General features: G+C 38.4%; 2 protein-coding genes across 3 annotated transcripts in view; one reads left to right on the top strand and one right to left on the bottom strand.

Annotated features, from left to right (window-relative positions):
- Positions 1 to 796: 796 nt before the first annotated feature.
- On the bottom strand, positions 797 to 7,000 carry LOC103470250 (rab5 GDP/GTP exchange factor-like). The gene is made up of 9 exons (XM_008418545.3): positions 6,732 to 7,000; positions 4,182 to 4,360; positions 3,979 to 4,106; positions 3,489 to 3,640; positions 3,328 to 3,397; positions 3,109 to 3,244; positions 2,596 to 2,690; positions 1,888 to 2,144; positions 797 to 1,803 (listed from the first exon to the last, which is right to left on the bottom strand). The coding sequence occupies exons 2-9, from the start codon at positions 4,337 to 4,339 to the stop codon at positions 1,417 to 1,419; spliced, it is 1,383 nt and encodes a 460-aa protein (XP_008416767.1). The 5' UTR covers positions 4,340 to 4,360; positions 6,732 to 7,000; the 3' UTR covers positions 797 to 1,416.
- A 1,386-nt stretch (positions 7,001 to 8,386) lies between these two features.
- Positions 8,387 to 14,117, top strand: part of cfap251 (cilia and flagella associated protein 251) — an 8,352-nt gene continuing 2,621 nt past the window's right edge. The window contains exons 1-14 of one of the 2 annotated variants that reach the window (XM_008418547.2): positions 8,387 to 8,786; positions 9,425 to 9,565; positions 10,164 to 10,273; positions 10,368 to 10,476; positions 10,714 to 10,794; positions 10,882 to 10,959; positions 11,050 to 11,091; positions 11,169 to 11,425; positions 11,520 to 11,699; positions 12,687 to 12,937; positions 13,069 to 13,220; positions 13,400 to 13,576; positions 13,755 to 13,939; positions 14,032 to 14,117. The exon at positions 14,032 to 14,117 is cut by the window's right edge and continues 29 nt beyond it. In XM_008418547.2, coding sequence (XP_008416769.1) covers positions 8,586 to 8,786; positions 9,425 to 9,565; positions 10,164 to 10,273; positions 10,368 to 10,476; positions 10,714 to 10,794; positions 10,882 to 10,959; positions 11,050 to 11,091; positions 11,169 to 11,425; positions 11,520 to 11,699; positions 12,687 to 12,937; positions 13,069 to 13,220; positions 13,400 to 13,576; positions 13,755 to 13,939; positions 14,032 to 14,117 — 2,050 coding nt within the window. In that variant the 5' untranslated portion in view covers positions 8,387 to 8,585. Of the gene's footprint in view, positions 8,787 to 9,424; positions 9,566 to 10,163; positions 10,274 to 10,367; positions 10,477 to 10,710; positions 10,795 to 10,881; positions 10,960 to 11,049; positions 11,092 to 11,168; positions 11,426 to 11,519; positions 11,700 to 12,686; positions 12,938 to 13,068; positions 13,221 to 13,399; positions 13,577 to 13,754; positions 13,940 to 14,031 lie in introns of both variants that reach the window. The other variant, XM_008418546.2, reaches the window with a different exon arrangement.

The following is a 14,117-nucleotide window of genomic DNA, read 5'->3' as shown; positions in this document are numbered from 1 at the left end:
ATGTCCAAGCAGGTTCCAGCTGTTTCTTTAAAAGCACATCTCCCTCAGTGCAGCACCATCTGGAACAGACTGGACTTTGATCGATCTGCTGCATCTGATAAGCAGATACCAGGATGCTCTAATGTTTTTGATAGCAAGTGCTCTACAGGAAGTGAGCCAATATTAGACGTTTAAAATAGCATCTCCATTTTTCTTTACAAACTCTTGCTGTGTAAATTGAAATTTGCTTAATTTAGGTTTCCTGGGAATCACTGAAAATGTTATATTTAGCATAACCACAATTCATGAGAACTGCTTCATATTTACATAATGGAAGGGACAAACCTTTTTCACCTGTGTACAGGTGCTCCAGCCCCAGGAACGTAAACTACATTCCACAGCTGCTCTGCATTTCTTCCTTAGTTTTCTCTTGTAGTTAAGGTACCTTCAGGAATAGGTCTGGCTACTCCATAACGTTAATTTTGTTGGTATGAAATAAAATTATGCTTACTTTCCGTTTTGTATGATGGTGTTTTGTTCAAACACCCATTTCAAATTTAATTCCTCTTTGCCCCATCAAATTTAATTCCTCTTTGCCTCTTACAAAGTATTTAGATTTATCCAAATATGGTTTCCCTTTTCTCTTCATGTTTGTAATCGTTTCCTCTTCTCAATAAATTTAAACCTGCATCTTGTCCATAAAACTGAAGTATCTAACTCACGTCAGCTGTCTGCTCTGCAGCTAGTCTCAACTTAAATTTTACAACAGCAAAACTTGTCAAATCAGGGTAAAATTTAAAATCAGTCACACATAATCTATAAATCAAATTGCTTTAATCTATAATTTGATTCGATTATTGAACAAAAATATAACTTTAATTTTCTTCATAAATCAACAACTGTAAACATCTTTTGTACACTATCACATATGGAAATGTGTTACATAAAATTGCAAAGAAAAACATTTTATAAGTTAGACAGCTCTGAGAAACCTTTGCCACAAACATCCCCTTGTAAACTTGTAGTGGTTGATACTAGTTCACATTTTGACCTGTCACCATGAAGTCATCGTGGTGTATGACATGAGGGAAAATATTTTGTGCTCAGCACCTCCAAGTGTTGTGTTAGAAGTGCCTGTGTGTTAATACATATTTTAAACTAAGCTGGAATGTGTTTTAATGACCTCATTAAAGTTAAAATCACTTGATAAAGATATTTAGGCCCTTCAGATGCCTCAGGATAAATGTGCCCCAAGTTTCCTTCATGTTTTCCTTCATCCTCATTTCTTCAGCTCATGAGTCACGTCTCTTTGTTTGGAAACTTGTGCAAATCTGTCAGTGGAATGTAGGTCTCGTTTGTCCAGCAGTGTTCATCCGTTTGTGCTGACCATGAGATACCACGCCGGGGTGGGGGGTTTCTGATGCCTCTGGTGGGCTATCAGACCGTTTCTTCGCTCTCAGGCTGCTGTTCCTCCTCCTCCCTCTGTTGGAATCCATCCTCAGCTGAAGAGGTCACGACCTCAGAGGCCTCCGCCTGAGATGTTATCTCCTTCTGTACCTTATCGAACTGGCTTGTTGCCTCATCCAGCTGGGAATCAACTACTTGGACCCACTTCTGCAGCTGCATGTTCAGAGCATCCACACCTTGGTGCAGCTTCTCCTGCCTTCCTTGCAGCTCTTCCAGCAGCTTCTGAGTGGCATTGGCCTTCTGCTGCCTCCTTAACGCAGCAGGAGCACGCTGGCCTCGCATGTAGCCGTCAAACTGCTCAGGACTGAGGTTGAGAGCCGGCCCGTCCAGTTTCTCAATAAAAGCCACAGCACAGGACTGAAGCAGGGGACAAAGACAAGCTTGGGTTATCTCCCCAACTCTGCGGCGTATGAAGGACGAGCACTTTCGTACACAACTTACCAAGTTTGTGAAATAGTAGCCGCTCTCTCCAGCCATGAGGCTGTGAGGGAGGCCAAAACGAATCATGTACTGCATGTTGGAGTGGAGGCGAGGCGGATTGGCTTTCAGCACCACGTACACCAGGCTCGTCAGGAAGTCATCCGCGTTAGCAGGCTCGTTGTTGGAGGTGGACAGCGCTTCAAAAATGTGCTGACTGCACTTTGACACACAGGCTAGCTTGTCCTGCGGCGCTCGCTTGGCATCCATTTCTATTATGGCTGATTTAAAAAAAACAAAAAAAAGATAAATGAACCATGACAATATTTTAAACCCCTGGTTCTCAGGCATTTTATAACAAGACCCACAAGAGGATTCAAACTGCGTCTATCACAATGGCTTGGACTTCTAAGTTTTTTGTGTTGACTCTAGAAAAAACTATTAACTCTAATGATGGTTATTTTGGTTGATTCACTCCACATTAGTTCAGTTAATTTACTTTTCCAATTGTTGACAGTTACAAATATTTCCTCTGAGTGTCCCATGTGCCACATTTTGAGAACCATGGCATCAAATTATTTCAATGCTTTAATGCTTTAATTTTATTTAGTTGCTTAATGTTGTGACATTTAATTAATTAAGCAAAGAGATGGACAATACTTGTACACAAGTTAGTTAAAGACTGAAAACTTCTAAATGTCCACAATAAAGTCAGTAAATGAGGTAAATCACCTGTTATGGCAGGCAGGAAGGGGTCGCCTGTGACTGGGGTGTCTTCATCCGGAAAAGGCACACTCAGCATCTGTGGTGTGACCCAGTTTAGGGAGCTGAAAAGGAAAATGATCAATGAGAAGCAAGACTTGAGAGCCAATGTTTAAGGAGTTCCTACAAAATTACCAGTTTAAAATGTACACATTTTCAAACTTCAGACTTTGATCAAGTCTGAAGTTTGCTGAAACCTCCCTGTAAATGAATAGGTTGATGTAAAGATCATCCGATTGAGGGCTTCACTAAAATTTCCACATGCACTTTTTTATGCATATGGAATCAGAATGTAGAATCTTAGTTTATATTTTAATTAGCAAAAAATGAGTTCTGAGGAAGAGGAGAGATAAAGCCTTTTTCTGCATTCTACTTTGTTAATATATCAAAATCTGGAAAATTAATTCGATTTTTTCCAGACTGTGAAGAAACCCTGAGTTTATAACATTCGGAGATGAGTTACTGATTTCTTAACAGAGTTACCGTATTCGGCGCTGAAGAGCCAGGTCCTTCTGTTCGTCATCACAGCTGTCATGGCAGAAAACCCATTTGTGCAACCGAGTCATTATGAGCTTCTCTACATGCTCCATTATCTGAGTGACCCGAGTCTCTGGGAAGCCTGAAAACAAAAAGACTACTAAACATCTTTCTTCTAGATTTAAGAAAAAACAGCTCCGAACAAACTGCGACAAATGTACTCACTTCTAAAATATTCAGCAAAAGACTGATAGAAATCCTGGACAAGGTCCGACTGCTTCTGTATTTGCAGATTCTGAAAATGGTCCCAGGCTTTGATAAGGATGTCACTTTTTTTTTTAAAAAAGGAAGCAACTATAAGTACAGATATTCGTGGACATAGTTACATGATAAGCCTCCATCGTGTTGAGGAAAGCTGTGCAGCGGGACTGCAGACGCTGAGAAGGTGGACTCCGCAGGATCTTCAGAAAACCAGTGAAGTCTCCGGGCTCAAGGCTCTCATAGGCTTTTAACATCTTAGTGTGGCTTTCAGAGGCCTCTGGAAAGATGCAAGGTCAAACAATCATCCACAAGATTATTTCTGCAAAACTGCACATGATCATCTCTAACAACTTCCAGGTTCGTTTAGAAGGAGTAGGAGTTTTCCAGCAAAACAAGCACAAACTTTAATCACAATAATATTAACCTACATAGCCAACAAGCAAAACGCTACGCGAGGAGGAAAACTTGAACACATCATTCTGACAACCTACCTGTTAGCTGACATATAACGACTTGACAGCCTTTAAGTTCTTATTCCATTATTTTTAGATTTTATAGGGAATTCAGTCAAGCCCAAAACTGAGAAAAAGAAGCTTAGGAGCTTAGAAGGCCAACCTTGGGGTTTTGGAGGTGAAGAGCTGCCCCAGAACAGCCGCCTCACTGTGCTTATTCGTCGACCCTTCTCAATGTTTTTCTTCTCCTCAAATTTGGAGAACGTGGGTGGGACTCCATCGCTGCTGGGTCTGCAAGGAGGATGGTACGTCAGGATCATGTTTCAAATAGAAAAGCTGATGGTGTTATACAAGTAAAGCGTCCACCTCGTGTCTTGTCTTTGTGATCCAGGCGGGCGTGATCTCTCTCTCCAGCACTTGGAGCAGAAGCCTTTCCACGCTGGGTTTCCGTAATACCCACAGGCGTTCTTACAGAGCAGCTCCTCCTGGGAAACTCTGAGCCCTCTTTGTTTGTCTGTCCACATGACGGCGCTCTCTTAGGTAACCTTAATAGATGAATCATAAAGAGGTGTTGGGAAGAGAAATTAAGTGGCGAAATATTGACAGAAACCAATCCATGAACTCTACACCCAGGTCTCCAACACAGTGTTCATGTAAACATTTCATATAAATTCAGATTCCAACTTTGATTTATTTTAAACTCAAAGAACAGATGGAGAAGTGGACAAATGGACTGAGGAGTGGATGGATGGTTAGATGGATCGACAAAATAATTTGGTGGACAGACATGTTGGTGGATAGATGGACACAGAAAAGTGGAAGGAATAATGGGGCAGAAAATAATTATTTTTCCAGATTTTTCTTTTCTTTTTCTCATTCATGTTTACTTGATACGTTTGTATTCAGATTAGACAGCTACACTACCTTGGATAATGTAGCTGTACAGATAAATTTAAGTGGCTCTAAAAATGAATTTTAAGAATTAAGATTTATTTTGCAAGAAACAGACAGAATAATCTGCTCCAGTTATTACAATAAGAGAAAAGATTAACAAATTAAGATACGACCCCATAGATTTGACATCTTACTTAAGTTGTGTGGGCTGTAACACAACTTTAGATTTGTCGAAACAAGGAGTTGTAGCAATTTTCATCATCATAATAAAAAGAAGCATCATCCCACTGCTATATTAATCATTTTTCAACAAGAAATTGGTTAATAGAGTTTCAAATTTATAAGACTAGTGCCAGCAATTTTTTTTACTAGTACACAAAATGAGCCATAGCATAATAACCACTGGGTTAGTCCTGAACAGGCCCCACTTTTGCAAGCTCTGACTTCATACATCTTTTAGGATAATATTCAGAATATTATGGCTTATTTTTTATTCCTTTATTCCTCTGAGAGAAACTAGGGTAATCATTTTGTTCTAAATTTGAAAATACTCATGTTGCAAAGCCTTTTTATTCTCTGTCTGTTCTCCAGTCTTTTCATAATCTGTTGGAATCAGCTTTGTCCAGTTATTGAGTGTATAAAATTTAAAATCTCTTAATCTCAGCCTGGTTGTACAATACACTAATTCAGGAATGTTTGTTGTCTCCACTTCACAAGATGCTCCAATTAAGATTAAATCAGAACAATGCTTCATCAACCTGTCTAAAACGGCAAGGTTTGCCAATGTTTCTTTGGGTTTTTTTTTGACAAAGTGTAAAAAAGTTTTGTTACTACTGCATTAGTGTAACAAATGATAATCAGAGCTTTTGTTATTATGGAAAATATGCATGTCTCAATAAATTAAATCATTGAAATGTTTATTTATTTCTGTAATTCAATTCAAAAAGTCAAACTAATATGCCCTTGGAGACAATGTGATTTCAAGGGTTATTTCAATTATTTTAACAGGCATCGCCTGCAAATAGGGAAAACCCCGAATTTTTCTTTCTCAGAGCATTTTAAAATTATAGAAAACTAATGTACAACTATGTCCTCATGAGGACGACTTGAGAGCTGTCCTGCAGTCGGTGACAACCTTCACTAGTAGGGTGAGCCACTAAAGTTTGAATTTCATTTGGAAGCCGTGGTCCCAGATTGAAAAGGAGAAGTGGAGACACACACAATCCAAGCTGCTTTAGGTCAAGTGTGGAGTTTCCACATTCAGTGATGATTTGGGGTGACATGCTGATTGATGTTGGTCCACTATGTTTAATCAATTCCAAAGTCAGAACAACTACCAGGAATGTTTAGATCGCTTCATGCTTCCTTCTGATGATAAGCTTTATGCCTATTCTGATTTCATTTACCAGCAGTACTTGGCATCTGCCAACAGGGCCAAAGACGCCAAAAGCTGGTTCAATGGCCACAGAGTTGCCGTGCTTGATTGGCCAGAAAACCGCCCTGACACAATAATCTTCAGAGAATTGTCAACATGAGAAGGTCGCTCTCAAAGCAACCTGGGTTTCCATTGCATTCTGCAGAGCAGGTGCTGATCACCTCCATGCCGCGCCGCACTGACTCGCAGTAACTCATATAGAAGGGGGTCCAACCAGGAGAGACATTTATTGAGGTGCACCTGTACACTCAACCTCTGGCAGAAAACAGTCAGAAGCAACTTGAAAATAGTTGTAAGTTTAAAGAACTTTTAAGATTTTCTGGCAACATTTCAAACTACAAACAAATTCTACGGGGTTTTGTAAAAGCCTAAACAAATTTAATGCAGATTCCCTGGTTAAATAGCAGGTGAAGCTCCAGAAATCTTAGTTTATGAGAATTGGCGTTAGCCGTTTGCTAATCGCTGTAAAGTCAGAGCGGCTGACCGTCAGCTGACGGCGGTGGAGCTAATGCTGGCTGACTCAAAGCAACACTTCAACCTTTGCATAAAACAATCAATAAATCCGTCAATAAATCATTGCTGCTCACCTGACAGTCAACGAGCGGGGAGAATCATCCCAACCTTCAGCAGGTTTCTTCACTTAAAGAAAGGTTTCTGTCATAAACTCGTCATAATTCACTCAATCTCAGTAACAACCTTTAAATAAGTCGATAAAGTACACGGAAATGCGTGAGGATATAAAATACCAATAAGGAAAATGTGGTGTGCCAACGAAAAGTTAAGCAGATCTGACGCAGTCAGAAGTTCGACCACTTCTGAAACCTGTGGAACCGGAAGAACGTAGGAAGGAAACGCTGTGAAGTGAGAGAAACTTCAATATAAAATCATGCTTTCAAAATAAAAGTTATATGTGCGGTTGCTTCTTTAATCTGCCACAACTGCCCCCAAAAGATATCGTAACAATTAAAACTAACTCATCTTTACGTTAGATGAATAAAATGTGTCCTAATTTACTACTTATGTGTCTGTTAGTTCGTGGTCTTTTTATTTTTGAATTTTATTTTGAAATCCCTGTAAGACATTTGTCTGCCAATGAAAAAGGCTTGACATTTAGAAGACAGGAAATAAATTAAGACTCAAAAATGGTCATTATTCTGAGAACACTACACGTTTTCTGTAATATTTATTCAAAGTTAGTCATTAATTCTTATTTGAAAGCGGATAAAATATGCTGTTTTTACGACCAATATGTTGTTGATGACAATAACCATAATACCAAAGTGGAGCTTAACTCAGTAAATTAGGAGAAATTTAATCTGATTTTAAAATATAAAAACAAAGCAAAAGACATGCCAAAAATTGAAAAACGAAAAAAAAAAATGTCACTTGACATAAAGAAAAATAGTCAGAGAATAAAAAACAAACAAACAAACTTTCAGAAGTCATACAAGCTTTAAAGTTCTTTGGTTCTTGCCAAAAAGATTTAATCTTTTTGATTCTGACTTTTACTTTAGTAAAATCCTGAATATTGAAGGTTTCCACAAAAGTAAGTATTTTGTAGAGGTTCTGTACACTACGTTAGAAGTGAACATATTTGAATATTTTGTGTGCTATTAATACTTTTAAGGCTACACCTCAATCTACCATACTTTTTCCTTCTACTAAGGAAAAAGTAGAAGATTTAATCTTTTTTTGCCAAAAAGATTAAATCTTTTGGCAAGAACCAAAGAACTTTAAAGCTTGTAAATGACTTCTGAAAGTTTGTTTGTTTGTTTTTTATTCTCTGACTATTTTTCTTTATGTCAAGTGACATTTTTTTTTTTTTTTTCGTTTTTCAATTTTTGGCATGTCTTTTGCTTTGTTTTTATATTAATACACCATTAATACAGCGATACACTATCAGCTACTTAGGGAAATGTCTGTCTGGCTTTCCCTTTCATGTGGAGGGTGCTGCGGTCTTGGAAGCACCCTAAAGGTTGTAAATACAAAATTAAGACCATAACATGACATTTCTCTAATAAAATCCATTTTTATTGGTACATAAGAATCTTAATTCAAAAAGGATTTAAATTTTGTTTTTTATACCTGTAAAGCATACTAATCATAACAATCTCCTGAAATATATCACTCTATGGGCAGTGATTCTATTAGTTTAATATTCCGTTACATTTTAATTTGCCTAGAATCAGACTCAATTAAGCTTTTAATTTGAAGAGTTTGACCGGAACACACACCATTTAATGTATCGTTACTAAGCAACGAAATGCTTCGCTAGTAAAAAGTTTGCCCCAACGTTTTTTCGGTTTTGTTCCTGCCGCAAAACAGACAAATAATGTGATCATTTTAAGCGTGAAGTTGAACAAACTCGACTTGGAAGAATCCAGAAGAAGCTTTTCAAAGGTCATCATCGAAAAGTTAAGAGTGTTTTGTCTTCTGGCATCATGTCAGCAAGCAGCGAGCCTACAGAGAAACCAAGCTTGATAAGTGCAAAAAAACAGCAGGACAGTGGATATGCAGGTAAGGAAGAAAATGTCCAAACAACACATAACATAACCAACGTGCAAGGGCAGTCTCAAGTCTACACAGCAACCCAAGACACACTCTTCTCAAAGGAGGCAGATCGTCCTGCAATGCATACCTTGGTAAGTATGCGTAATGCAATATTCAAATTTATAATAACCTCAGAAATTCAGAGAGTGAAACTAAGCCTATAATACAGACAGTTTGATATATTTAAAGCGTTTCTTTCTTTTTTTTTTTTTCTTGTTCATGTTGATGGAAACGGTTGTCAAACTAATGAAAACCCATAATTTACTTAGAAAATTTAAATATTACATGATAGTCATAAGGTTTTAGTTTACCTCATCACTGTCGGGATACCGAGACCTCAAGGTAGCTCTGTCTGACATATGAGCATTTTGGGTTGGTAATTAAGGGCTTAAAGAAGATAGCCATTTCAAAGGTGCCATATCAAAGTAGAATAATGGAAAGTTAAGTGGAATGGAAAAATATAGTTGAAAAAGTTATTTTTTAATTGATTTTCATTAGCAAAAAGAATCAAAATTAACAGGAATAATCGCTTGTACTGTATGCTACTGTCTGTAAACTAATGTTTACATATTCTTATGTTTTGAACAAAATTATACATTATACAGGCAATTCCTGAGATGCAACTGCATATGGGTGTGTAAAAGCACAGAAAATATGTAATACAAATATTCAATTTATCATAATAAATATAATTTAAACTTTTACCCGTTCTCGTTTTGCTCTCATTCAGTCACTGGAGAGGGTCTTCGGGATGAATCCTGTCCTCCCTATCTACAGTCTGCAAGACAGCAGTCATCTTATTTTCCTCTATGCCTCTGCTCATGTTGGGATCATATTCAACCACACCTTAAATTCCCAGTACATTCTGCAGGTAAAAACACACACTGAGTATTCAAGTTCTCCCAAATATGAATCATTATTTGAGGATTACAATGTGGTGAAAGTACCATACAAACAGCAAAAGTGCTCAAAACCCAATTCTACAACATACATATCTGGGTTGATTTTATTATACGCCACTCAAAGCAACAGACAGTGGGTTTTGAGTTGATGTGGCTTTCTAACATAAATTAGAAAATGATTTCAGTTGTAGATCTGGCTGTATTCTTAATGTTGTTGCCTTGCTGAAAGGTGAACGTCAGCCTCAGTGTCAAGTCTTTTTCGGACCACCACGGGTTTTCTTCATGTTTTGATCTAAAACATTACATTGCAGTTGAACACTTATGGTCAACTGCATCATGATGCATCATACTGCATCATGATGCTGCCACTACCAGCTTGGTGATATGTAGCATAAAATTATGGTATGTTGGATACTGTTTCGCAATCTGGCCCAATCTGGCAATGAGCCCATGCACATTTCTTTGTTTGTTTACTTACTCATTGACATGTGTTTATTCCACTGGTTCAGTTTTGAACCAGTGGAATAATAATCTCAACTGCATGGTGAAATGTTTTATCGTCTTTAGGGTCACTCCTTTCCCATCTCATGCATGTGTGTGAGTGAGGACAGACGCTGGATAGTAACAGTCGACAGAGGGCCAAGGAACATGGTGATGATATGGGACTCCTACTCTGGGTAACGCTTCATTTTTTAGTAGATGTAGGTATTCCTTGGGTCCTGTCCTGACTATGATTCACAAGGCTAATCTTGTTTGTGATAAATCTTCCAGTATTCCTGTGAACACATTGTTTGAGTGCCACCCTGGCAGCAATGTTGCTGCTGTGGGGTTTTCAAACGACACAAAATACCTAGCAACTCTTGGGGATGCAGAAGTTCAAGTGAGTATGAAAGGATAAGTGCTGACAGATTTATTAACAAATTGCAAATATTAATAAAAAAGCTTTTGAAAGCTGTATTTTTAATCAAATGCTCTTAGTGAGAAACCAGGTCCTGGTAATTTTGAAAGCGGTTTACATGGTAACATTATCAATGCAGCCTTAATAGTTTTTTTTTCTTACTGGATTTGAGAACATTGTTCACAATGTGTATCTAATTATCTGTTATGATTGTAGCAGAGTGTGGTTATTTGGGATTGGACCAGTAAAGAGCAGAAAAGTCTCTGCCATGTTGAACTCAGTCCCAAAGATGGTTTTCAAGTAAGCATGCTTTCTTTTCTTCAGTCATCTAAATCCTGTGTTTTGTATCGATGAGGTATTGGATTATGATGCTAATTTATTTTGCAGGATCACATCATCTTTAACCCAAATGATAACACTCAGCTTCTCAGCGGCAGTAAAACTCACATATTAATCTACAAATGGGTATCTTCACATGATCGCTTTTTGGAAAACATAAATATGCAGCCGGCATAAAAGAATTTAGTGTATCTAAGACCTTTTGTCTTTTTTCAGGATGCAGAAGGCTTCAAATACTTTGCACTGAAGCTCAAGAAAGTAAGCATATTTGTTGAAGGTTTATATTTAAACTATTGTTTGCATATTTTATCTAAACGTTGTTTCGTACGTTGCAGGTCACCCCTGCAACTGATCCAGATGTATCTGCTCAGCTTACCACTGATCCCAGTAAAAGTATCCCCTTTGCTGACTTGTGTCTAAGTCGTTCAGTGTTTCACTGGAAAAAGCTTCAGGTCCTGAAAGCCATAGGAAGCTCGATTGTGGTGTGGGAAATTGGTAAAAACTTGACTGAAGATCAGACCCAGTGCTTCGGTAGAATCCAGACAGTCCACATCCAACAAGAGCCCATCACTGTTCTCACCATAACTGATACGTACGCAGAGCCGTCAATATTCACTGTGATTGACATTTACTTGTACCTCAAATTGGCCTTGTAACCAGTTTGTTTATGCCGTGTGATCTTACAGTTATATAGTAACTGGTGACATACAAGGCAATGTCCGGTTTTATGACGAAAACTTCCTGCTTGTCAGCTGGTACACCGATTTCAACCAGGATCCCATAGTATATATTTCCTTTTCCAAGGAATTACCAAAAGAGCCTAATGAGGAGGACTACTTTCAGGATGTGGACCCGTTGATTATCAGGTAGAAGATGTACAGTCTAACGCATCCTCCTCTGTTTTATCTGACAAAAATGCCAACACTACAGACCCCAGCACAAGTAGCCATACTCCTTAAAACCTTTCAAAGTTTTTAGTGTTACAAACAAAAACTGCTGTTTCATTGATTTTATAAGACAAACAAACACAAAGTAGCAGATGACTGAAGTTGATGGAGGGGGGGGAAAGAAAACGTGATTTAAAAAATGTTTTAAAATAAAAACCCGATGAGAATAGCATGTATTTGTACTCCAGAGGCAGTAGAACCACCTGTTGCTGCAGTTGCAGCTGCATACATTGTTAGGTAGTTTCTAGTTTTAAGCATTGAGAGGCTGAACCTTTTTTTTTGTCATTCTTCTTTTCAAAATAGCTCAGACTGAAAGGCAAGCTTATGTGAGCATTCATTTTCAAGTGCTGCCATGTAGTCTCAAGCCAAGTTGCTTTACAACATGCATTCAGTGTTGTGGAAACTATATTCCATTGCAGCTTTTATGTATTTTTCGGGTCATCATCCTACCGGACAATAAACGTCCACCCTAGCCTTTAGCTCCTTCTCTGCTTAATGCTCCATTACCCAACCTGCCATTTAAGGTGGAATCACAGGTCTTGGTAGGTTTTCAGATGTACCAGGTTCCTTTCATTGTTAGATAATAAATTTAACAGAGCTCTGTGAGATGTTCAAAGCTTGGGATGTTATTTTATAACCCCTTTTAACATCTTTATCCCTGGCCTGTCTGCAGCAATCATTGGTCTTCATGATGCCATTTGTTCACAGTTTTCTCTAAGAAACTTCTGAGGTCTTATGGATTTATGCTGAAATTAGTCATTTTCATTCCAAGTCACAGTCGTGGACCACTTTGCATTGTTCAATCACATAAAATCCCAAACAAAATACATTGAAGATTGAGGCTGTAATTTGACAGAAGTATTTTTGCAATGCACTGTTTTTTTATTTTAGTCTCTTTCCTTGTAGGAGTTTCATCACTTCCACAATCAATGCCAAAATCATACATATGAACACACAGACCGGAGTCATTCAGACCGTTCTTCAGAGTGATTTTGACCCTCTCCATGCACTGGCATGCCATCCTTTTCAACCAGTTGTAGCCTTTGGCAACCTACAAGGCATGTTAAGACTATGGGATTATAACTGCAAAGCAATCATTGGCAACAGGATCTTTGAGACAGAAAAGCAGATTCAGTCTATTACCTTTGACCCAAAAGGTGAGCAGGTCTGCTTCTTGAAAGATGCATGATATAAAAAACAGAGACTGCTTCCTATGCCCTGATTTATCTGCTGTTTGCAATATGGTTGACATCTAAAATCCATCAGTTGTCTTTTTGTCTTTGCGCAGGTTTATTCTTGGCAGTGGGCTTTAGGACTGGAGCTCTTTACATACTGGATGCCACCACTTTGCAAAACAACCCTCAGGAAATCTTCAACTGCATTAAAGACAGCATACATCTGATCACCTTCTCTCATGACTCGCAGTACCTTGCCACTGCAGTGAGTTTGCATCATCAGGTTTTTTACTCGGTGAAGCTACCGATGTGCCATTGATCAGCTGTTAAAGTTGCAGTTAAACTAAAAAGAGTGTCCTTATTTCCATCATGGACCACTGGTTTTATTCAGAAAAAGTGAAAAAATAATTGGGTTTAATCTTTCTTGTGTCTCCTCACTACTAGGATGCTAGTAGAGTGGTATCGCTTTTCCGCAATGAGGGTCACAAAGACTCTTCGCCTCGGTGGATGTTTGTGGGCAGGTACTGCTCTCACTACAAGCCCATCCAAGACCTTCTTTTTGGGGTTCAGCTGTACAGCGCCAAGCCACGACTGCTCTCAGTGGGACTGGACCGTCAACTAGTTAAGTCACATAGTTTATTTTAATGCTTTCTGATCCACTTATTGTTGCCTTTTACTTTACTTAATGTTGCATTTTGTTTTGGATTGGGTTACTAAAAATTCCTTGACTTTTTGATCATATTTTAATTTAATGAAGTACACTTGTACGTAACTCTGTGTGTGTTGTATGGAGCAACAGGTGGAGTATGACTTGGAAAAGAGTGAGAGCAACAAGCTCCTCCTCATCAGCATAAAGCGCATAGAGCAAAGTGCCATGCCCCGGTGCATGACTTGGTATCCTTTTTTCAACCCAGAGGAGTTCCTTCTTGTCTCCTCAGACAATTACAAGATGAAACTTTTCAACAGCACAACCACGATGTGCAGGTCCGTAAAGTCATGAGACTAAATCTAATTTGTCACTTCAAATTACAGCGTAAGTAATACATTTTTATTTTTTCATTTTTTTACAAAAATAGAAAGACACTTCTTGGCCCGACCTATGGTTCTCCAATTAGAAAAATTGTGGTTCTTCCCAAGCCAACGGCATCTAAGACAAAATCAC

The sequence above is a fragment of the Poecilia reticulata genome, chromosome 9 (genome assembly GCF_904066995.2).
Source record: "Poecilia reticulata chromosome 9, P_reticulata-male-v2, whole genome shotgun sequence".
Taxonomy (NCBI): domain Eukaryota; kingdom Metazoa; phylum Chordata; class Actinopteri; order Cyprinodontiformes; family Poeciliidae; genus Poecilia; species Poecilia reticulata.
Note: the sequence above shows the minus strand (reverse complement) of the source record. Positions and strands in the feature narration are given on the sequence as shown.